This window comes from Ranitomeya variabilis, chromosome 4 (assembly GCF_051348905.1).
Source record: "Ranitomeya variabilis isolate aRanVar5 chromosome 4, aRanVar5.hap1, whole genome shotgun sequence".
NCBI lineage: Eukaryota > Metazoa > Chordata > Amphibia > Anura > Dendrobatidae > Ranitomeya > Ranitomeya variabilis.
Window position 1 is genome coordinate 218,222,464 of NC_135235.1, and position 25,771 is coordinate 218,248,234.

At 46.1% G+C, this 25,771-nt stretch overlaps 1 protein-coding gene across 1 annotated transcript; it reads right to left on the reverse strand.

Annotated features, from left to right (window-relative positions):
- Positions 1 to 6,063: 6,063 nt before the first annotated feature.
- On the reverse strand, positions 6,064 to 25,535 carry PSG4 (pregnancy specific beta-1-glycoprotein 4). The gene is made up of 8 exons (XM_077259996.1): positions 25,245 to 25,535; positions 22,461 to 22,585; positions 12,646 to 12,847; positions 9,806 to 9,948; positions 8,870 to 9,035; positions 8,164 to 8,308; positions 7,436 to 7,538; positions 6,064 to 7,133 (listed from the first exon to the last, which is right to left on the reverse strand). The coding sequence occupies exons 1-7, from the start codon at positions 25,303 to 25,305 to the stop codon at positions 7,448 to 7,450; spliced, it is 933 nt and encodes a 310-aa protein (XP_077116111.1). The 5' UTR covers positions 25,306 to 25,535; the 3' UTR covers positions 6,064 to 7,133; positions 7,436 to 7,447.
- Positions 25,536 to 25,771: the final 236 nt, after the last annotated feature.

The following is a 25,771-nucleotide window of genomic DNA, read 5'->3' on the forward strand; positions in this document are numbered from 1 at the left end:
GCATAACGCCTTTTTGTGTGACCAAACAACTCAATCTTGGTTTCATCAGTCCACAGGACCTTCTTCCAAAAAGAAATTGGCTTCTCCAAATGTGCTTTTGCATACATCAGCCGACTCTGTTTGTGGCGTGCTTGCAGAAACGTCTTCTTTCGCATCACTCTCCCATACAGCTTCTCTTTGTGCAAAGTGCGTTGTATAGTTGACCGATGCACAGTGACACCATCTGCAGCAAGTTGATGCTGTAGCTCTCTGAAGGTGGTCTGAGGATTGTCCTTGACTGATCTCACCATTCTTCTTCTCTGCCTATCTGATGTTTTTCTTGGCCTGCCACTTCTGGCCTTAACAAGAACTGTACCTGTGTTCTTCCATTTCCTTACTATGTTCCTCACAGTGGAAATTGACAGGTTAAATCTCTTAAACAGCTTTTTGTATCCTTCCCCTGAACATCTATGTTGAATAATCTTTGTTTTCAGATCATTTGACAGTTGTTTTGAGGAGCCCATGATGCCACTCTTCAGAGGAGATTCAAACAGGAGAACAACTTGCAAGTGGCCACTTTAAGTAGCTTTTCTCATGATTGCATACACCTGGCTATGAAGTTCAAAGCTCAATGAGGTTACAAAACCAAAAAAAGTGCTTTAGTAAGTCAGTAAAAAGTAGGTAGAAGTATTTAAAAGAAGAAAATGATAAGGGTGCCCATACTTATGCACCTGTCAAATTTTGTTTGAATGCAGATTGCACATTTTCTGTTAGTACAATAAACCTCATTTCAAGGCAGAAACATTACTGTGTCCAACAGTTATTAGATATATGAAACTGAAATAGCTGTTGCAAAAAAACAATTTTTATAAAACATTAAGCTTAAGATTAATAGGGGTGCCCAAACTTTTTCATATAACTGTATTTATTTACATAGCACCATTAATTCCATGGTGCTGTACATGAGAAAGGGGTTACATACAGGGTTATAGATATCATTTACAGTACACAAATTGAATAAAGGTCGTAGAAACAGCGCCCACCTTTGTCGGTAGGTCGTATGTAGCATTGCAGCTCATCCTTATTAAATTGAGAAAGCTGCAATACCAAACACATCCTGTAGTCAAAAGAGGAGCTGTTTCTAGGGAAAAAAAAAAAAAAATATTCAGAGCTAATCCCTTATAATAACCAATTAGGTAAAGGCAGAGAATATTTTTCTGGGAAATGGTTTACCCCCAAAATGTCGACAATACAATGTAGGAGCCGGCAGTAGCCATTGAGGATACAGGCGAGCCATTTACCCTCCCTGCTCTGTGATTACAGAGTCTGTGACCATCTCTGAAAGCTTTATATAGAAGAGATGGTTATCTGGAACACAAGCCGGGGCCGCCTGGATTGTTTTATTAAAAGCTTGGGTTATTTCATGGGATTTTTGGGGGCGGTGAGTGCAGAGAGAAGACTATTAACCTCATCGGAGCCTCAGAGACCTGACTGCCCTCATCCACTGCTGATCTGCCTCATAGATGGCGATAGTATAGCGGTGTTTATTCACTCCTCTATAACACTAAACAGGGCAACTACAGCAACATTATTCAGATTGCAGCTTTTGCTGTGACTAGAGAATGTATGAAACTGAATTATTTAACATTAACATCGTCTTAAAGGTGAACTTGCACTTGCTATAAACATGCATTTTTTTTTACCCGGTATAAATGCCGCTGTTCTCCTGAATACGGCGATGTTTTTTTTGTTCCTGCGCCTTTCTGTTCCTGAGATATGACCTCCTCTTTCCTGTATGCAAATCTTGTCTTTTTTCCTGAGGTGTGGTTCTCAAGAACACGCCCACAGAGAAGAGAACCACACCCCCTTGAAAAAAGACTACTTACAAAGAAGAGGAGGCCATATCTCAAGAACGGAGAGGCACAGGAACAGAAGAAAAACATCGCCGGATTCAGGAAAAAAGCGGCATTTACACCAGGTAAAAATATTTCAAGTTTACGGCAAGTGACCCACTTAACGGGAGCAGCGAATGGGATAACATCATAAATACCGCCATAATATCACCCCCTTGTGACTGCAGAGGGTAATGCGTGTGGAGAAAATAGCCTTGAAAATTAAAGGGATTGTCCAGAATTAGAAAATGGCAATTTTAATTGAGTGAATGAGGCCGAATTGTAGTACCACACACAACCTGTCAGCAGCTGTGGCACTGTTTTTGGTAGGAAACAGTCACCATTTTCAAATTCTGGTCAACCTCTTTGAGAGCAAATAAAGGAACAGCACTTTACCTTTAATATTTACTGGGAATATATACACAGAGTTGAATTTTTCATGGGGGTGGGCGGCTGCATAGTTTTGGTATTTGTATTTTTTTGTATCGAGAGGGGAGTACATTGGAATAACCATCTTTACTATCGACCTAGATGACAGATGGTTTCCAAAGTAAATTTAATAGACTTTGCTTTATTCGTTTCGTAGCGATTGTCAGTTCAGTTTTCTTCTCCATTCACATCCAAAAGTGACTTTAAAGGGTTATTTCTATTTTCATAGATGGTATTGTCAGATAGTGCTGGTAAAAACAAGCACTTTTGCAATTTACTGCTTAATCAAATTTGCCACCGTTCTTGAGATATTAACAGTTTTCTTTTGCTAAGAGCTCATTGCCTAGGCGACCGACCACTGTTTCTGTCTAGTTTGTAAGCATTGCTATGAAGCTGGCCAGGATTAGAATGTTACAGCGCGTTACAGCAATCCTGGCCAGCTTCAAACCAGTGCATACAAACTCGATAGAAAAGAGCTGTTAAGCACTGCACATGTTCTGCAGTCTAGCATGTGGTCCGTTTCCAAGGCAACGAGCTGTAAACAAAAGAAACAAATTGTTCATATCTCAAGAACGGTTGAACATTTTAATATGCAACAAATTGCAAAATTACTTATATTGACTAGCACTATTCGACAATACCAATTTTATGACGGTGAGAAAAAAAACCCTTTAAGAATCCTGCAGTGTATTATGGGAGCTCAGGATCCACAGTTAAGCAGTTAGAAGCAAATAAATTCAGGGTAAGCGGATTACGTTACGACTTTCTATATAAATAGGGAAAAAAAATAGGAAAAAATATTTAATATATATAACAAATGTATGCTCATTCAAAAGTAAAACTTTATTAAAAATAGAAATCCAGTATTTAAATAATATTTAGAGATGTATCAAGGCCATGTGCGTATGAGAGGTCCAGTCCTCCTTTTTTTTCTACTAGAAGAGTCCAGAATGGGTACGAGGGGGGACATGGTGGGATGACGTGGGGTGCCACATTGACTTTAGCTATGGACTCCCACCCCCTATGTATGGCTTTCATTGGTTGGATCGTGATCTGATCGAGTCAAGTAGGCGGAGCTCCTCCTAATCGGGGGTTGGAATGATAAAGCACCTGTAGAATTCCTGATATTTATGAGACGGTTGGGAGCCAATGAACTGCTTTGTAACACCGTTACCTGGTGACTTACTGGGCTGTGTATATTGTCTTTTTTTTTTTTTTTTTTTTCATGGGCGGGAGGGTGGATGTTTTTGTTTTTTCTCAGTGCCGTGTTATATTTTTTCTTCTTTAAAAAAAGTTTAGATTTTTTTTTTTTCATTTGTTTATTCGACCCCCACTGTCTCTTCTTGTTGTTTCTCGTTAACTGTAAAACCTTTAAAAAAACAAAAAAAGCCATGAACCTAGGGGAAATTAATATATAAATATATATATGTAAATAAAACTATAGACGATTCTGGAGGTGGGGGACAGAGGGTGCCGCCATTACACGAAAAAAAAAACACAGCCACTCGACGTGTACCGTGCCATCTTTTGATTTTTTTTAACCTATCGCTTTAACTCTTTTGCTGTCGGTAGAGACCCCCCTTCGACCCCCCCCCCAAAAAAAAAATAAAAAAATTAAAAACACTCGTTCAGCAAAAGGGCTAATTGCTTGTCCAATAACCGGCCTAAAAGCCATATACTTATAACAGCACAATGTCCTGTTCCACAGATCAGGCGACCACAGCAGCACAGAGGGTAAAACTTTCCCCCTCTGGCCCATCACATGACTGCCAGAGAGGGTCCCAACCCCAAAATGTTGCTTCGTCGTTTCGAAAATGTGAGTTCTGGTTTGGTCGTGGAGGGAGAGAGGCAGAGGGGGATGTTGTTCCCGCCCACATTGTGTGTGTGGGCGGGGTATTAGAAGACTTAAGCAGGGGAGGGGCTTTGTGTATTTTTTTTATGTTTTCCCCCTTGTATTTACCCCTCTTTCCTCTCTCCACCACTTTTTTTTTTTTTTTGGGTCCCCCTCCATCATCCTCCTGTCATCTTACAGACTGTCCGGAGCACCAATTTTGTACACAATGTACCAAAAAAAAATATATAGAAAAAAAAAACAAACAACTGATTAAGAAGCGGGCAGATTAAAAAAAAACTAATAACAAAATCGTTGAAAAAAAAATAAATAAAATAAAGTTCATGTTTAGTTATTTCCTTGTGTTACGGCTTTTTTTTTTTTTTTTTTAGATATTGGGTGAAATGTTGGTTACAGAAGGTATAAAGATATTAGAAATGTGAAATTTTATATTTTTATTTTTTTTGGAAAAGGAAAACTGTTTGGAAGATGACGGTCAAGATTTTCTAAGAACAGCAACATAATTCTATCCCATTATGTAGTAGGTGTCGTAATAATAATAGCAAATACCTCCAATTAGAAATATAGTATAGTTCTCCTGCTTAGCTATGTCACTTACCCCATGTGCAGGGCATTACAATACCTTAGGTATCCATGGCTATGACCACTCATAGTGACAGTTCTTACTAGTCGTAACCATGGATACCTAAGGCACTGTAATGCCCTGCACATGGAGTAAGTGACATAAATAATCAGGAGAGCTATACAACATTTCTATGTCACTTACTCCATGTGCAGGGCATTACAGTACCTTAGGTATCCATGGTTACGACTAGTAAGAACTGTCACTATGAGTGGTCATAGCCATGGATACCTAAGGTATTGTAATGCCCTGCACATGGGGTAAGTGACATAGAAATGTTGTATAGCTCTCCTGATTAGCTATCACTTACCCCATGTGCAGGATGTTGCAGTAGCTTAAGTATCCATGGTTACGACAAGTAAGAACTATCACGAGTGGTCGTAGCCATGGATACTTAAGCTACTGCAATGCCCTGCCCATGAGGTAAGCAACATAACTATACTACATTTCTATGTTGCTTACCTCAGGTGCAGGGCATTGCAGTAGCTTAAGTATCCATGGCTACCACCACTCAGTCACAGTTCTTACTGGTCATAACCATGGATACGCAAGCTACTGCAATACCCTGCACATGGGGTAAGTTATAGCTAATCAGGAGACCTATACAACATTTCTATGTCACTTACCCCATGTGCAGGGCATTACAATACCTTAGGTATCCATGGTTATGACCAGTAAGAACTGCCACTATGAGTGGTCGTAGCCATGGATACTTAAGCTACTGCAATGCACTGCTCCAAAAATGGAGTTTCTGATGTGAAATTTCAGAAAAAAAGACTATGTGCAAATATCCGAAGACTGATTTCATAGGAGGTGAGTGTGAATCCTTTGCTTGTGCACCCATTGCGTGATCCAGTATCTCGGCCCCCCAGGATATGTGGCCCCGGCCCCCCAAGGTATGTAGCCCCGGCCAGGTGACATAAGCATAGTAGTTTGCTGCCGGATATCCTAAATCTACCAATTGTAAAACAGGCACCGCTCCTTTATATATTCATGGATTTGAGCAGGTGCGAGACGGCTCCGGGGGCCGCTGGGCCTCGTCCTGTGACTTTATTCGCATCACAGGATCTTTACAGACATTTTCTACTTTTTCATTCACTGACCGGTAGCAGAGATCTTATAACGTGTGGAACTTTTCTTTCTTTTTTTTGTGCTATTCTTTGGAAAACTTCCTTTTTTTAAAGTTTTCTATTACAGGCGTAGCAGAGCCGACTGTGCTGCTTACCTGCCTCTGGGCCTTTTTTCTGTAGAACAAATAACAGAAAAACAAAAAAACAGAAGCCTCCAAATTCCAAACGTTAAGGATTTTATTAGGAAACTGTTGCACACGTATGAGACATTGATCCGTAGACAAGGTAAGAAGATACAGCCTGAAACCAAAATCGATAGAACAGCGGCGCGCGTCGGGGGAGGGGTGCTGACCACCCTGCAGCCCCACAATGTTCCTACACACACATCTACTGTCCAGCTGTTGCAGGACTACAACTCTTAGCATGCCCAGACAGCTGTGGGCTGTACAAACATAGATCATTTATCCTTGGGCCTCCTCTGAACCATTTTCTGGTCTCGATGCATCAAAAAGTTCTTGCTAGTTCTGGCTTAAAACTTCTTGCCCAACTTTTTGTTACTTTGGGTCGTGCTCCCCCTACTGCTCAACTTTACCCTTTACACTCTACACAACTGGTGTTCATTCTATAACCTTACACTTTTTTTTTATATATATATATCTCACCATAAATTACTAGAAACTGTTGTGTTCCCATCTATCAAGAACTGATCGCAGAATGATCAGCTGTGATTGGTGGAAAAATCCAGCAACAAGTGTTTGCTTTCCCTACAGCTCTCCCGCAGGAGAAGTGAAGTATTACATGGTAAATCCTGTAAGGTATAACTCTCCTCTGTGGCATTCAAAGCTTTTTGGATATATGCCACCTCCTTTTATATAATGTCACCCTTAAAGGGATAGGGTAACTGGCACGAATGGGAATGGACCCAATTATCCTCAACATAGGAGACAGGAGTGTAAGGTGCGAACACCTTGCGATAAGAAAAACACAGTCTTAACTCTTTGGTAGCCGCCAGACGATAGGTGATGCAGAAGAAGCCATGTGGCAATAAACGGACATTGATTAGCGGTAATTTACCTGCGCAGCAAAAACATCACATTGTTTTTACCCTGATTTGTAAAATCGGAACCGCAAGAAAAAAAAAAATTACAAAAATTCCACTCCTTAATATCCCTCGAAGTTCCCTCCACCGATATTGAAAATAAAAGGCACAAAGAAAGCCGGGTGCTTCGTGTGGATGTGGGGGATAGGGGGCGCTGTCCGGCTGAAGCGGAGGAGACAGCATGTCCTGGCTGCAGAAAGGGAAGATTGTTAGAGAAGATTTACAGAGGAACGCCGGACAAATACTGCAGGAAATCAGAGCAATTATGGATCTAAGTGCCCCCCATATACCCACCGTGCCCAGGTGGTAATTACATAATCTCTACTGCTGTAGCGAACAAAAGCAGGACCCAGACAATAGATTTATTACATAGAGGAAGTATTTATAGAATAACTTATTATACCCACTTGCCAGAAGTAAAAGGATCTAAACGGCGGCTATATCATAGGATATAGGTTCACAAAGCTCTGTACACACCAAGCAGATACCAACCTGCTGCGCCAATCACATGACCAGGGGCTGAGTGTCCGAGGTGGTGCTGCACACAGACTGGAGGCTGCCTTTATATATGGGGGCCCGCTTCTCATCATCCACCCTGCAACATGATGACAACGTGCAGTTACTGGGAAATGCTCTACTGTTATATAGTGAGTGCAGCTGTGGGGTATAATACAGGATGTAACTCAGGATCAGTAATGTATGTACACAGTGACTGCACCAGCAGAATAGTGAATGCAGCTCTGAAGAATAATACAGGATATAACTCAGGATCAGTAATGTATGTACACAGTGACTGCACCAGCAGAATAGTGAGTGCAGCTGTGGGGTATAATACAGGATGTAACTCAGGATCAGTAATGTAATGTATGTACACAGTGACTGCACCAGCAGAATAGTGAGTGCAGCTCTGGGGTATAATACAGGATGTAACTCAGGATCAGTAATGTTTGTACACAGTGACTGCACCAGCAGAATAGTGAGTGCAGCTCTGGAGTTGGACCCCAGAGTGACATGTAAATAGTAGTGATGAGGGAATATGCCTAACAAACTGGAAATTCCTGCATGTGTTGCTGCTGTGGAACAGCCAGGAGACCTGCAGCCCCGGGGACTTGAGCATAGTATTTGAGCACGCAGAAGACATTCTGTTTGCTCCCGAGCACTTTCCAATAACGCCTCATCTGCGCACGTTCGCTGATCTCTAGTGAACGGTAATCACTTACAGACTGATCTGTGGTTTCTTCATCTGACGGTTGCGGTAACGGATCAGGATAGTGAGGAATGTGAAGAGCAGGATGGTGAGCATGAACCCCGGGATGGCGGTATACAGGAGGATGTCACCAGTACTCAGGCCAAATGCAAAATCACCTGAAATGAGAATAGATTTAAAAAATAAATAAATAAATAAAGAAGCCTAATTAACCAGTCACATACTGACGATCCCCCGATAGAGACTCCTGGCAGCCAAAAGGTTTGTCTACAACCGGCAGCAGTGACCGTCGATGGACTGCTTGTTCTTAATACCGCCTCAGATTTCACTAAACAATCTGTAATAGATCAATCACTTACGCTGCCATTGTTCTCTGCAGCACTTACTCGTGCGCTGCCGAGAACCATGATCTGTTGTTAAGGCCTAAAGATCATCTCACCTGACGAACAAGCATCTTCCGTTTTCTATGCAGTTTTGGGACCAAATGAATGATCTCATGAGTAATTAATAGTTTGCTATCATCGTAATGTAGGGAAATTCCAATAATATGGCATAGCAGACATTCACAATGTGCTGGGCTACTGGATGCAAATCCCAGTGCATGCATGTATCCTGCCACTCTGTCTCTCCAGCCACGGGCAGCTTCCATACAGGCCGCGTTGGTGCAGAAGCCCTGGGACACCCGCTAATCAGGCACGGACCAGTTTTGGATCCTTTACCTCGGACTGGTTCCGCACTCTTCTTCATCACCCGCAGCTCAAAGGACCGAGTCTTCACCAGGCTACTCCTATTCGGGTGGCGCGCCTGGCAGATGTACTGCCCTTCAGACTCTTCTTGTACATTTTTAAGGATGAGAGTATTGGAAGGCAAAATCCAGTCACTGTCCTGTGGAGAGAACATAGTGTATAGTGATATATATGGATCCTGACTGCACACTAGAACAGTGTCCCTTTAAGGCACAACGCCATTGACCAGGTTTAAGATGATGCCAAGACATATTGGACGTCAAAGTGCAGAAATAGATGTATAGCTGAGGAAGACTTGGAAAAATAGGGGTTTTCCACTGACAAGAGCTTACAGCTGCATCGGCACTTCTGGTGTAACAGTAAATGACTGTCTGCTGTCACCTGTGTTTCCTATACAAGCATCAAGACATTGAATATAAAAGTGTAGAAACAGATATATAGCTGAGGAGAATTAGGAAGAATAGAAGACTTTTACTGACAGGAGCTTACAGTTGCATCGGCACTTCTGGTTTAACAGTAAATGACTGTCTGCCGTCACCTCCATAATGTTTCCTATACAAGCATCTAGACATTGTGTGTAAAAGTGTAGAAACAGATATATGGCTAAGGAAGATTTGGAAGACTAGGAGATTTCTACTGACAGGAGCTTACAGTTGCATCGGCACTTCTGGTTTAACAGTAAATGACTGTCTGCCGTCACCTGCACCATGTTTCCTACACAAGCATCAAGACACTGAATATAAAAGTGTAGAAACAGATATGACTGAAGAGGATTTGGACGAATAGGGGTTTTCTACTGACAGGAGATTACATCTGCATCTGCACTTCTGGTCTAGCAGTAAATGACTGTCCGCCGTCATCTACACAATGTTTCCTATACAAGCAGCCGACAGTACACCCCTCACTCACCTCTTGGCTCCACTCATACATGGGCTCCTGTGAGGCGGAAGCAGAGCATTTAACTTCCACCGTGGAGCCTTCCTCCACCCACATGACATTGGGCACATAGCCGTACCAGGAGTGAACATTCTGCAAGTAGACGTTCTGCAAATCTGGAGGAAAATAGACAAACAGTTGCTGTAATATATGTCCCCTTATCTTATGTTGCTGGAGCTGCGGTGTTCATTTAGGGACACACATGACCTTTTGATCGATTATTACATTTTTGGCATTTGCAGCTTTTACCTTATGAGTTAAAAGGTTAGTACTACCTTCACGGATGGATGTCACATAGTAAAAAGGGGTTAAGAGAGAGTGCTTGCTTTAAATTATAAAATTGTGCCTGCCTGCAACCACCACTGGGGGGGGGGGGGGGGACTCACTACATACAGATGTTATACAGCTACCACTAGGGGGAACTCACTACATACACATTTGTACAGCTACAACTAGGAGGAGCTCACTACAGATGTTATGCAGCTACCACTAGAGGGAGCTCACTACATACAGATGATATACAGCCACCACTAGGGAGCTCACTACATACAAATTTATACAGCCACCACTAGAAGGAACTCACTAAATACAGACTTATACAGCTACCATTAGCAGGAGCTCACTACAAAAAGATGTATATTAGGTTACGATAAAACTAAATGTGGCCATGTACTATGTTGTCACCTATTGCTTAGTGGGAGTCATGTAAATCGTGCACATTTCCCAGTGCAGTTTTGTGTAATTCAAGTGAATGTGGTCGAAATGCAATACCAGTCCAAGCCAAAAAGACAAGATGGGCAATAAGTTCATCCAAAAACAACAACATTCCCAGATCAAGTGTACAAATCTGATTAATAGAGCGGACGGAGAGAAGGAATGATACCGTATGGGATCCCGGGATACAAGGCAGGGGTGGACCTACAGTGGGCACCCGAGCCCTGCAGACAGGGGGCCTAAAATGGGTTTGGATAATCGCAGACTTGAGTGGTCCGCCATTGAGTACTTTACAGTCAGGAGCAGGTTTTACAGGCAGCTCCATTTCAATATTTGATGTATTTCCTGCGCTTCATTGTGGGGTTTGCTGACATTTTGCGATAACCCGCTGATATTTCTCTCTGCCTCCCGCTGCTTTCATTTGCCGTATTGTTGTGTGGATCACGTTTTTTGGGTTTTTCTGTGCCCTTTAGATGAAAGATGTCGTCTGTGATGTTCGGCCCTCCCAGGTATTCACAAGCAGCTGAAAATCTGCCCTGGCAGATACACAAGAGGGACTCCGCTTATCTGCGCTGTCACCGCTGATAATAACATTCACCCCCGAGGGCAGTAATATATGAGATCAGTAACAACGCGGCGTAAAGAGAGCCCATCACTGTGTCCATAATGAGAGAAAATAAATTTAAAATTGGCATCGCCCAAAAAAAGATCCATTTTCTTAGAACTGTCTTGTTCTGTTCTTCCATTATTCCTCCTGGAAATTCATAATTAAACTGACAACGGGTACAAGTCGGTACAATGTCAGCACTGCTCAGACACAACGACGACTTTTCTGGGCGGCTGCGAGCAGCTGTTTTTAGGCCGGGGGGGGGGGGGGAATCCATGACCCCTCACCAGCCTGAGGATACCAGCCTCCAGCTGTCTGCTTTAGCAAAGCCGGTTGTCAAAAATGAGGGGGGGGGACCACAAAAAAACGGTGTAGGGACCCCTCTGTTCTTGATAACCAGCCTAGCTGAAGCTGATAGCTGAGGGTTGCAGCCCGAAGCTCTCAGTTTTGCCTGGCTGGTAATCAAACATACAGGGGAACCCATACCGTTTTTTTTATTATTATTTATTTAGAGCACAGGTGCCTGCTGATGAATACTCCCATTAGCAGCCTACTGTAAGCGGCAGCAGGTGTAAGCTGATGGGAGTAATTGTCCAATCAGCTAACGTCAGTGACCAGAGGTAAACTTTTTACCTACGGTCACAGGTGCAGGCTCATGCTGTGAATTCAGAGTGGAAGCCGTGGCTCTCTGACCGGTGGTAATGATTTTACCACCAATTAGAGGCAGTGTTTGCCGCAATGTCATGCACATGACAATAACAAACACTGGATATTTGGGCACCCCCATTCAAATGAATATTGTCGGGTTCAGGTACTGTTCTGGTACTCAAACTTTTTGTAAATGTTCGGCTGGACCCGAACATCCAGAGGTTTGCCCATCACTAATAAGCTATCCAATGTTAGGTGTAGAATAAAATCTAAGACCTCATCGATTATTATAGGCAGCACCATTTCTAATGCTAGGCATAGAGTAAAAGCCGGAACCTCAATCGACTATTATAGGCCACAACATATTTAATGCTAGGTGTAGAGTAAAAGCCGGAACCTCATCGACTATTATAGGCAGCACCATTTCTAATGCTAGGCATAGAGTAAAATCTATGGTGGTGAGGTCCCAGCTTTTACTCTATGCCATCTTTTACTCTATGCTAGGCATAGAGTAAAAGCTGGGACCTCACCGACTATTATATGTCACACCATATTTAATGGTAGGTTTAGAGTAAAGCCGGAACCTCATCGACTATTATAGGCAGCACCAATTCTAATGCTAGGCATAGAGTAAAAGCTGGAACCTCATCGACTATTATAGGCCACACCATATTTAACGGTAGGTGTAGAGTAAAAGCCGGAACCTCATCGACTATTATAGGCAGCACCATTTCTAATGCTAGGCATAGAGTAAAAGCCGGAACCTCATTGACTTTTATAGGCAGCACCTCTGTTTGCAGTAAGCTTCACTTGCTTTATTCAGTGTCGATAATTTGGAACTTACAGATCACGTTGACGCTGAGTGGCTCTGACACCTCTTCGCCGGTCTGGTTGTCGGTGTTCACACAGCGGTACGGTCCGGTCTGCCACTCGGAAACGTCGCTCAGGTGCATGAGCAGCCGCTCGGAGCTACGACTGATGTTAACGCTGAAATACCAACATCTCATGTAGCGAGAGGCGTCCAGCCGAAACCAGGTCTTCATCCACTGGGGATATAAAGAACAGATGACGTGGATACAGCATCAGCAGCAACACCACAATCTGATGTATAGGCATGTGCCAATCAGATGCCAACGCACCCAGGGCCTCAGTGTGGGCTACATTCTCATATACGGTAACTATTCTGACTATGTGGAATTATCAGCATCTGATCTCCTGTTATCGGTGTCAGTCTTCACTGTTTGGGAATTATATTCATGAAGAATAAGAATGGAAAGAACAGTAGTCCACCCCAGCCCCTTCTATTGCTATACATGGAATTGCAAAAAAAAGAAAACATGCTGAAAATCAGGGATGTGAAGGTCACAGCGGCATCCGTAACTGTAATCTACAGGCCTATGGTGGACGGTGCTGTGACTGTGGATCGCCGGAAGAAACAGGTCGCTGCCTTGAACCTTCTTCCTGAAACCAGGCAGCCGATACCACAGCACCTCTACAAATGACGTTGTCAGCAGAGATTTCCCCGAGGCCGACACTGGTTTCATTTTAAACAAAAAAATCAATGCGTCCCATTGAGAGTAACAAAACAAGTAACGGCTCTGGTTTACAAGAAGATGTATCCAGGGCAGTGATAGCCCGAGCAGGAGAGAGAGCTGTGGAATTAAAGGGGAAGGAGTCACTGTGTAAATATATTACATCCTGTGTTATACCTCAGAGCTGCACTCACTATTCTGCTGGTGCAGTCACTGTGTACATACATTACATTACTGATTCTGAGTTACATCCTGTATTATACCTCAGAGCTGCACTCATTATTCTGCTAACTGGTTGTTTTTCTGACATCCCATGGGTCAGTCTGAGCACATTACTTACCAAGGGACAAGGAAGGAGTTAAGAAAAAGCAGTCATTGCAAGATCACCATAATGGAAAAGAACAGAAATGTTACCGGACCGGTTTTGTAGTTACTGTTACGATACTGTGGGATGGAGGCTGCAGTACAAACACTGGAGCAAGGAGCGCACAGTCCCCAGAATACAAACTGTGACCAAAACAATCTTCATTAGCTACAAAACTTTATTCCACCCTTTCTGCCCATAGCATTGACCAATATGCCCCCTACTCCAGATCACGAGTATCAGACAGACAATTCAGAGCTGCAATCACTATTCTGCTAATGGAGTCACTAATGCTGAGTTACATCCTGTATTATACCCCAGAGCTGCACTCATTATTCTGCTGGTGCAGTCACTGTGTACATACATTACATTACTGATCCGGAGTTACATCCTATCTTATACTCCAGAGCTGTGCTCACAATGCTGCTGGTGGAGTCAAGGTCATAGATTATTTTTGGCCCTCATTGCAATTTTTTGGAAGATCACTTTCTGTGTAGATCACTAGATTTATATAGGATGACTAGATAAACAGCATTTGGAAAATTGGGAGATTTGAGCTTTGAAGGTTGCAGAATTGTTAATACAGCTCTGCAGTACATTTTTTAAATCCATTCTTGGAGCTTTAAACTACAGAGGAAATAAGTAGATAAACATAAGGCTCAGGATCTGACACTATCGGTGGCACAGACATCACACATCGTGGCACAGACTGGTATAATACATCACAGGGTGTAATAACGCTGCAGCAATCATCACCGAGGACATCCAGAGAGCCGGCAGGAAAGAGCAAGTGATAAACACGAATGTATCAGCGGCATCGTCCTGTCCGGGTGAAATGTCATCCAGATAAGGAGAGGTTTTGGAATAAATTATAGCGAAAGGCGCCACGTGCCACGCCTGACAACGCGCTGTGCAGCGGCCCTAGTCATGAGGAATCCACGGAGGAGGGAAGTCAGGAGGGATCTAGATTCACAGGCCGCAGAAGTGATGAGAAGCAGCTTCCCCAGACCCCCGGCCGGCACACTGCCCCCTTATACATGAGGCAGTCAGCTGTATAGAGCTACGTGATCATACAGAGGGCGGAAAAGCTGGAGGAGAAACCCGGAGGGATGAGCAATGGACCACCTAACACCGACTATGGTGGAAAGCGAAAAGAAGGAAGGACGCCCCCGACACCTACTATAGAGGCGAGGACAGAACGCGCCCCCTGACACCTACTATAGAGGAGAGGAAGGACGACGCCCCATGACACCTACTATAGAGGAGAGGAAGGACGGCGCCCTCGACACCTACTATAGAGGCGAGGACAGAACGCGCCCCCTGACACCTACTATAGAGGAGAGGAAGGACGACGCCCCCTGACACCTACTATAGAGGAGAGGAAGGACGACGCCCCATGACACCTACTATAGAGGAGAGGAAGGACGACGCCCCATGACACCTACTATAGAGGAGAGGAAGGACGACGCCCCCTGACACCTACTATAGAGGAGAGGAAGGACGACGCCCCATGACACCTACTATAGAGGAGAGGAAGGACGACGCCCCCTGACACCTACTATAGAGGAGAGGAAGGACGCCCCCTGACACCTACTATAGAGGAGAGGAAGGACGGCGCTCCCTGACCCCTACTATAGAGGAGAGGAAGGATGGCGCTCCCTGACACCTACTATAGTGGAGAGGAAGGATGGCGCTCCCTGACACCTACTATAGAGGAGAGGAAGGACGGCGCTCCCTGACACCTACTATAGAGAGGAAGGACGGCGCCCCCTGACACCTACTATAGTGGAGAGGAAGGACGGCGCTCCCTGACCCCTACTATAGAGGAGAGGAAGGATGGCGCTCCCTGACACCTACTATAGTGGAGAGGAAGGATGGCGCTCCCTGACACCTACTATAGAGGAGAGGAAGGACGGCGCTCCCTGACACCTACTATAGAGAGGAAGGACGGCGCTCCCTGACACCTACTATAGAGGAGAGGAAGGACGGCGCCCCCTGACACCTACTATAGAGGAGAGGAAGGACGGCGCCCCCTGACACCTACTATAGAGGAGAGGAAGGACGGCGCTCCCTGACACCTACTATAGAGAGGAAGGACGGCGCTCCCTGACACCTACTATAGAGAGGAAGGACGGCGCTCCCTGACACCTACTATAGAGAGGAAGGACGGCGCTCCCTGACACCTACTATAGAGGAGAGGAAGGACGGCGCCCTCTGACACCTACTATAAAAGGCGAGGAAGGACGGCGCTCCGACACCTACTATAGAGGAGAGGAAGGACGACGCTCCCTGACACCTACTATAGAGGTGAGGAAGGACGGTGCCCCCTGACACCTACTATAAAGGCGAGGACGGGCGCCCTGACACCTACTATAGAGGAGAGGAAGGACGGCGCCCCCTGACACCTACTATAGAGGAGAGGAAGGACGACGTTCCCTGACACCTCCTATAAAGGCGAGGACGGACGGCGCCCCCTGACACCTACTATAGAGGAGAGGAAGGACGGCGCTCTCTGACACCTACTATAGAGGAGAGGAAGGACGGCGCCCCCTGACACCAACTATAGAGGAGAGGAAGGACGACGTTCCCTGACACCTACTATAGAGGAGAGGAAGGACGGTGCCCCCTGACACCTACTATAGAGGAGAGGAAGGACGGCGCTCCCTGACACCTACTATAGAGGAGAGGAAGGACGGCGCCCCCTGACACCTACTATAGAGGAGAGGAAGGACGACGTTCCCTGACACCTACTATAGAGGAGAGGAAGGACGGCGCCCCCTGACACCTACTATAGAGGAGAGGAAGGACGGCGCTCCCTGACACCTACTATAGAGGAGAGGAAGGACGGCGCCCCCTGACACCTACTATAGAGGAGAGGAAGGACGGCGCTTCCTGACACCTACTATAGCGGCGAGGAAGGACGGTGCCCCCTGACACCTACTATAGAGGAGAGGAAGGACGGCGCTCCCTGACACCTACTATAGAGGAGAGGAAGGGCGCCGCTCCCTGACACCTACTATAGAGGAGAGGAAGGGCTTCCTCTGACACCAACTATACCGGAGAGGAAGGACGGCGCCCCCTGACACCAACTATAGCGGAGAGGAAGGGCGCCCCCTGACACCTACTATAGAGGAAGGGCGCTCCCTTACAAAGACTAAGGGTATCTTGATGCCAATTATGACAGGAAGGAGCACTCTGACACAGATTATAGTGGGGAAGGTCGACCTGACTGCAAGTATCGATGGAAAAGCCACTCTGAGGCTCATGACAGTGGGGAGGACAGGGTGACAAAAACAATGGCGGGAAGGGCACAATGATTTCTACGAGGGAGCAGCCTGACACCATCCAACGTGAACAATGGCACAGAAGGGCACAGATTATGGTGGGGAGAGGAATCTAATGTTGATCATGGAGGAACTCCAGCACCGTTGTGGTCAGTATTTGTGGGTAGACAATGTTCCACTATGAAGACCTCCATACTGAGAGTTTATTTCCGGGTGGTCGTGTCTCTTGGACGGCCCAGCGTGCCACAAGGGACCAATCTGATACCTGGTAAATGCTGTTATTCCTGCTCCAATGAAGACTGAGTGCCTCCTGGGCCAGATCTGCTGAGTCGGGCGCTCTTCCGCCATTATTAGGACAAGATGAAGATCGACAATCCTTTCTGGGAAAATGAATGTGGATGGAGGAACAATCTGCAGGGTCCACAGACCTCCCACATCACCAGTGTCCTCCGCTCCCGTCAGAAGATGAAGCCTCCCTCCATGTCGGGCATGCCGCTCTCCTAAATTTCCCCTGTAAGCAGCTTTTACAGCATCCATCACATGAAGCGGCGGCATAAACAAACAAGCGCCGGCGTTCTGGAGCCCAATCAGAGCGGAAAGAAGACGGAGTTGCTGAGCGAGACCCGCTCACCGCCGTAATTGTATTTACTTTTCATTTTACAAGTCTAACTTTCTGTTCTCGCTTTGTTTAGTGGAAAACAAACATTTCTAATAAAATCCTTTATTTATTTATTTTTCTAAGGTAACAGATTTGGGAAGACAAGAGAGGATGGAAGGAAGAGACATCGCCGCACTTGTGTCCTATGAGGGGGAAGTATAGGGAGAGATCAGTGGAATACTGCTCGACAAGGTGACAGAATACAGAGGATAGATCCTCCTACATGTTACTGAGTTCTCCGATCAGCCATAACAGACCGATGGGCTGGAAGCAGGAAATCCGAGCAAGAGGAAGGAGCGGAGCGACTCCAAGGGCCAAACTGTGATGTCTAAATGACTGGGTCAGAACATCTCAACGTCCCGTGGAGTGCTCCGGCAAACACATCACAGCTACATAGATAGAGAGGGGTCTGGACACACAGAGCATCACAGCTAGGATAGAAAGGGGGTCAGGACACACAGAGCATCACAGCTATGATAGAAAGGTGTCAGGACATCCAGAGCTTCACAGCTATGATATAAAGGTGTCAGGACACACAGAGCATCTCAGCTATGATAGAAAGGTGTCAGGACACACAGAGCACCTCAGCTATGATAGAAAGGTGTCAGGACACACGGAGCATCGCAGCTATGATAGAAAGGTGTCAGGACACAGAGCATCGCAGCTAGGATAGAGGTCTGGACACAGAGCATCGCAGCTATGATAGAAAGGTGTCAGGATACACAGAGCATCGCAGCTATGATAGAAAGGTGTCAGGACACACAGAGCATCGCAGTTAGGATAGAAAGGGGGTCAGGACACAGCGCATCGCAGCTAGGATAGAGGTCTGGACACAGAGCATCACAGCTATGATAGAAAGGTGTCAGGACACACAGAGCATCGCAGCTAGGATAGAAAGGGGGTCAGGACACACAGAGCATCGCAGCTAGGATAGAAAGGGGGTCAGGACACACAGCGCATCGCAGCTAGGATAGAGGTCTGGACACAGAGCATCGCAGCTATCATAGATAGGGGTCGTCCTATCCACTTCCCTAATAAGTTCAAAGGGTGGTGAATTGTCTGGAGGGCCTCAAACCTTCTAAAAGCTGCTGTTACCACTTATCAGTTCTTTCTCCTGTCTTCACCTGGAGGAACGACACATTGTATTGCCAGACTGTGCTCAAAACTAATGCCTGATTATGCAATGTCATATGACTCCAGCAACGCCATGGCGTAATCTTATGTATACCAGCATGTCGCGCGTCCCCATGATACAGTACAACACGTGGCCTGCACATAATGTGGAGGAGTTGTATTAATAGACCAAAGTAATAGGTATGGCGGCATTATTTCTGAGAGTGAAGTGCATTACCACAACTATGCCGCCCCCAGGATGCTACACAGCTATAATGATGATGTACCCAACAGCTGTGTTGTGTAATACTACCCCCATCTTCCGGTGCGGAGCCTGCAGCCTGACGCTGCTCATAGATACTGTGCAAACACAAAACACGTGACGTCGTCTGAAAGCGAAGATCTGAGAACATAAAGTAACGCTGCACCAGCACCACAACACAAACACTGCGGAAATACTACATGTGTGCAGGGCTAGGTCCCACACCGAGGGAAACACCACGGGATCAGCATATTCATTTCCTGAAGTACTCTGTGCTGCTGGCAACACCTAACCTCCCCATTACCATATCATGACACATGGAGCTCTGTCTGGTCAGAAACACATGATAATCAGAGTCCTCTAGTGAGTGCAGCTCTGGAGTATAATACAGGATCAGTAATGTAATGTATGTACACAGTGACTGCACCAGCAGAATAGTGAGTGCAGCTCTGGAGTATAATACAGGCTGTAACACAGGATCAGTAATGTAATGTATGTACACAGTGACTGCACCAGCAGAATAGTGAGTGCAGCTCTGGGGTATAATACAGGAGGTAACTCAGGATCAGTAATGCATGTACACAGTGACTGCACCAGCAGAATAGTGAGTGCAGCTCTGTAGTATAATACAGGATGTAACTCAGGATCAGTAATGTAATGCATGTACGCAGTGACTGCACCAGTAGAATATTGAGTGCAGCTCTGGGGTATAATACAGGATGTAACTCAGGATCAGTAATGTAATGTATGTACACAGTGACTGCACCAGCTGAATAGTGAGTGCAGCTCTGGAGTATAATACAGGATGTAACTCAAGATCAGTAATGTAATGTATATACACAGTTACTGCACCAGCTGAATTGTGAGTGCAGCTCTGGAGTATAAGGATATGTTACCACCATCAGTAAATGCTGCGGGTCGGACACTATGTACATCCGCAGCGTCCAACCCACAGCGGCCAGATGTTACAGCATAGTGGATAGGATTTCAAGAAATCCCATCCCCACTATGTGTGCACCGACGCCTCTGGCTTCCCACGCTCAGTCTCCGCAAAATAAATATCACCAGTGCAATGTATTGGATCAAGTGATTCCGCACGTTTCAATGAACACATGCAGAATCACCTGCGTTCAAAAGCCGGAAGCGCTTTGGACGAAGCGGATATGTGCTGCGTCCAAGGCGCTGCCTAATACTGACCGTGGGGACGTAGCCTTATACATGATATGTATGTACACAGGTGTTTTCCAATAACTACTCCCAACCTATACAGGTTACTGTTGCCACCAATCACCGGCCTCAGTAATAATACGTCTATTAATCTATGTAAGTTTCCCCCTTGATCCAAATTTTTGTAAGTCAAAAAACACTGTGCCGATAGATGGACATACCCCAATAAGTTCCTATCCCCACCTACCCTGAGCCAGGGGTGGACATACCGCATGTGCAGCTGCATCGGGGCCCAGAGGTGAAGGGGGGCCCCTGCAGGGCGGCTAATAATGAGGGCAATCTGGCCTGTTTATCCAGCCCCGAGGAGCCCCTGACCATATTTCCCTCACGTGCGGCGGTCAGGGAGAGAGCCCTGTAGCTCCGCTGCGTACAAGAGAAAATGGCAGCGGAGCGGAGCTGCAGCGATCAGTCCTGCTTCCTGCCCACGCTTCCTGTCTCACACAGCAGTCAACAGCGCGGTTGGATGACATCATCATTCAGCGCCACAGCTGTGCCAGAGAGAGGAAGCTGATAGTGATGCTGCGGGAGAACGTGCGGAGAGGTGAGAGGTGCTGTGTGTGAGTACGTATGTGTGCGTGTGTGTGTAAAGATGAGTTATGCTGTGCGTGTGTGCATGCATGCGTAGCGCTGCAGGAGAACGTGCAGAGAGGTGAATGGTGCTGTATGTGTGTAGGTGGAGGAGAGAGCAATGATGGGAGTGATGGGGGAAGAAGGCGGTGATGGAGAGGGCAATGATGGGGATGGTGGAAAGGACAATGATGGGGGTGGTGGAAAGGGCAATAATGGGGTGGTAGGGGAGGAGGAAATGATGGAGGTGGTGGAATGGGCAATGATGGTGGTGGTGGGGGAGAAGGCAGTGATGGAGGTGGTGGAAAGGGCAATGATGTTGGTGGTTGAAAGGGCAATAATGGGGGTGGTGGGGAGAAGGAAATGATGTAGGTAGTGGAATGGGCAATGATGGGGTGGTGAGGGGAAAAGGCAATGATGGGTATGGTGGGGTAGGAGGAAATAATGAAGGTGGTGGAATGAGCAATGATGAAGGTGGTGGGGAAGAAGGCAATGATGGGGGTGGTGGGGGAGAAGGCAATGATGGGGTGGTGGGGAAGAAAGCAATGATGGAGGTGGTGGAAAGGACAATGATGGGGTGGTGGGGCAGAAGGCAATGATGGGGTGGTGGGGGAGAAAGTAACGATGGAGGTGGTGGAAAGGACAATGATTGGGGTGGCGGGGAAGAAAGCAATGATGGAGGTAGTGTAATGGGCAATGATGTGGTGGTGGGGGAGAAGGCAATGATGGAGGTGGTGGAAAGGGCAATGATGGGGGTGGGGGAAAGGACAATAATAGGATGCGGGGGGTAGGAGGACAATGAGCAATGAGGGGTGTGGGGGATTGGAATGGGAGGAAGGGGGATTTATAATGGATTTAGGAACGGGGTGGTGGAAGACTTTATTATCGCTTATTATGTTTAACACAGTCCCTTATTATATATTGTACTCACTTATTATACATAGCACAGCCCCTTAGTATATAGTGTACTCACTTATTATACATAGCACAGCCCCTTAGTATATAGTGTACTCGCTTACTATGTATAGTGCCATCCCTCAGTATATAGTGCAGTCACTTTTCATGTATAGCACAATCCCTTAGTATATAGTGTACTCATTTATTATGTCTAACACCATCCTGAATTACATAGTTTCCTCTTTTGTTATAACACCGTCCCTTATTACATACCATCCTCTCTAGTTATATATGGTGCCGTCCCTTATTATATAGCTTCCTCTGCTTTTATGTACAGTGCTGTCTCTTACATAGTGTATTCTTGTTATTTTTGTTATTCACGGTGCCCGCTTTTATTACACAGTTCCCCCTCTTGTTAGATAGAAAATGACTGCTGATGGAGGAGCCGGTGACCAGACTACCAGTCCATCAGCTCCTACATTAGAAAAGAAGCTTTCCCATGCTCCATCAGCCTCACTGCATTATACAGGTAACAAGACAGTGCGGTATGTAATAAAAGCAGGGCTCTATAAAATACAATATGTAAGGGACGGTACTGTACATAAGATAGGGCACTGTATAATAAGGGACGGCAATATACATAATAAAGGAGGCTATGTAATATATACACGTATGTGTGTGTGGCTATATACTTGCACAGGGGTCACTGTCAGTGTCTGCCCCTGCCCTGAGCCCAGTGACACTGATGTACTTACTGTCGTGTATCTTTCAAATGTGTAATTCCCCATGTCAGAATCGTCGTCTGAGAGACACTCCAGGGTCACATCATCGCCCTGTAGTACGGGCTCCTTCGGCCCGGCGATGGTCAGTCTGGCATGGGCTGAAAGACACAAAGATGCCTCTGTTAGCATCAAGGCAATATGATCAGAAACAAGGCTGACATTGGCGGTTTTACAAGCAGAAGATTATAAAGTTTTCCCGCTTTCATTTTTAAGTCCAAAATTCTATGTGGATTAGTCATTTGTCGATATTGGGGTCCGAGACCTACAGTATATTAATACAATTGTGGCTTCCTGCCTCCACCACTAGGGGCGCTCACAGCATACAGATGTACTCTCCCGTTTATGGTCAGGACCCCCATTCTCACAGGTAGAAGGGGCTGCCGCGTCTGCAGCTATACAGGTCTGTGTATTCGGCAGAGCTGCGTACCGAGGACGGGAGAGGAGCCGTCCTTTGTCCAGACCGCGCTGTTAGTTCTGGCAGATCTATCGGATATGTTGGGCCGGCGACCTTTTTTCATCCCAGCACTAATGACTCCTGACTGGCGCACTACCTGTCAGCGGTGATGAAAGCGGCGGCGGTGGCGGCTTTAGTCGCCGTCCCCTCTGCAGACAATATCAGTCACAGTGGGATCTTCTCATGTTCACGGTGACTTACATGCCTGGTAATGTCATCGTCCCCGGAGGGGGCCGCGGCCCGGCAGGGGTCTCTCGCACCTTCTGTAGATCAAGTGATGAGGTGGAATTAAAGAGAACAGAACTAGTCTGATCTCGGCTCTTTGTAGGTGGAGGATTAGCTGGCGGGACGCAGAAAGAAATTCACTATGAGAAGGAGACTTGAAAGAAATGGCAGCGTCTCATCCAGGGCGGCCGACGTTCTCAGCTCTCACTTTACACCACGTCTTAATATTAGGATTTTTTCCCCCATATTATGACCATTTATTAATAAACAAATGCAATTTTCACATTGGCCACTAGGGCTGTTTTGTAATCTCAAGAGTTTTCAGCAGTCTCATTATCATCAGAGGCAGGGTGACACTGACAGGTAATAACCGCTGATAGAGGATCTACCAGTCACAACATTCTTGGGTACTCTTCTAATATATGGACCCAACACTGGTTCTGTCCCCCCATTTGCCTTACTAGAGAGATTACACTTTCACCGTCTGGACCTCAGGGGTGGGGCTGCTGATGGTTCCACCCAGGAGGATCAGATATATCCAGTTTTGAACTCCTGGTAGGGTGCAAAGTGGCCAACCCAGCCCCCTCCTGCGTAAGGTTTTCCTACCAGATCCCTGGCATGAAATGGTGCAAGAATCCGGCTGTTTATGGACAGTACCCATTCCTGTTTAGTCAGATGCTGAAAATGACTACAGATGTATTACTTCTCACAGCTGGGGTTTTGTTACAATTCTATCTATGGACCATTTTTGGAAGGTTCATTGTAAATAGGCTGCCGACCAGCTAATCGGGCTTATACATGAGCGCCGATCTGCTAGTGTGAACGCTCCCTAGGTCCGGATAATGATCTATTGTTACAGAAGAGGAAACGAGGGCACGTGACGAGGCCAGACGGAGGAGCCTGGCATAAACAGGAAGACACATCAGACGTGAGATCACACACGGCACGCCCAACCCCAGCAGACGATCACCGGAGAAAACACACAAAGCACTCCCCCACATCCGGGCTGCGGACCCTCCGGGGCGATTTAAAGGGAAACTAGTCGCCCTTTATATTAGATACGACATACAAAATAATCCCCCAGCTAGGGGGCGCTGATACTCACTAAACACAACCTCAGGTCCCATGACTTTACCCTACGCCGCCAGTGGGGATTTCACCCTCTTACCCTCCCAAGCCCCTGTGTGACGGGAGAAAGCCGACAACTACAGGAGGTGGGATATGATGACACCTTAGCAGTTGTCACTTTTTAACTCCCTCCTCCCCAGGCCGGTCACCCTGAGCTTTATTTAAAGGTTTTTTCCCAAATCACCTCTGTCTATAGGACAGGGGGCAACTGACTAATTCCCGAGACCCCCATCGATCCTAAAAATGGGGCTGCAAAACCCAGGAATAGTACTCAGCCGAGTTCCTTAGCCCCATTCTTGGGATCGATGGGGGATCCCAGCAGTTGGACCACCCACAATCAGTAAGTCTTATAGATCTTGGTGATGACCCTCTAAAACTGTAGCTGCAGGCAAATTATACATGTAGAGTCAAGGAGGCGGAGTCTTTCTACTGAACAGTCATGACCCAGCCCATTTTTCACTTGATTGACACCTCTTTGGGCAGTCCAATTTTGCCCCAGATGCCGCCAGAGCCGAAGGGTCCGGCTGATATGATTATTTGGGAGAGGTGCCCCCATGTTAGAATAAAGACCTCCCATAGGAGGCGCAGAGATGCATCGGGTGTGAGGGGAGACCGGCCCCTTTACTTGCCCCTCCCACTAGGGGGCCGTTAGGACCCCTGCTGGATTTCTGGGGGATGGGAGTCTCCAACAAAAAACTTCAAACTACACAGATACAGGACCAAACAGAATGCCCCCCCCCCTTAAAGGGACGCACGACCTTGTCATCATTGGAACGCCCCTTTAAGACTTTTATATAGTAAAAGACCCCAATTAATAAGAGATCAGTTCCCCTTCAACTCTCAATAGTATAAGATGATGTCATCAGAAAACAACATAAGTCACTACCCCCACTAACAAAAGTTTTCTAAGGAACTTTAAAAAAAAGTTTCTGAGCTCTGCCCTTTCTCACCTGCAGGGCTGGATATGGCGCAGAGCAGGGCCAGGAAGGTCGCACACACTGCGGGTCTCATGTTGTTGCTGCTGCTTGTTGTGTCTGTCTGCCGTGAGATTACACCGTGTGTCCACTTCCCGGAACACGCAGGGAAAATTCACAAACTTCTCAGACTCCTCCCGACCAATGGGAGCGCGGACTGAGCGGCGCGTCACTTGTCACCAGGCAGATCTGTCCAGGAAGCCTTGTGAGCAGCGAGGGATGATATTGATCACAGGACGATCGTTCAAGTGGAAAATCTGCACGATCGGTGCTCGTCATGCTTCAGTGGTTTTTATGAGGGGGGGAAAAAAAAGGGTTGTAAGGGATTTTGTGAAAATTTTCACTTTTTTTCTGATTGCTTTGTTGCTTGTTTATGAGGACATTCACTTAACCCCTTCCCCTTCAGGACAGGTAATTTTTACTTTTTGGGATTTTTTTTCACCTTATTCCAAGAGCCATAAGTGTTTTTTTAAATATTTAATTGATTTATTTTTTTAATTAGT

What these genes read in the sequence shown, in the direction of transcription:
- PSG4 (XM_077259996.1), bottom strand. Translation starts at nt 25,305, where the DNA reads ATGAGACCCGCAGTGTGTGCGACCTTCCTGGCCCTGCTCTGCGCCATA. An exon ending in CGCCATATCCAGCCCTGCAG is followed by an intron (nt 22,586 to 25,244) that starts GTGAGAAAGGGC and finishes TGTGTCTTTCAG; the next exon opens with CCCATGCCAGACTGACCATC. An exon ending in GAGTGCGGAACCAGTCCGAG is followed by an intron (nt 8,309 to 8,869) that starts GTAAAGGATCCA and finishes TTCTCATTTCAG; the next exon opens with GTGATTTTGCATTTGGCCTG.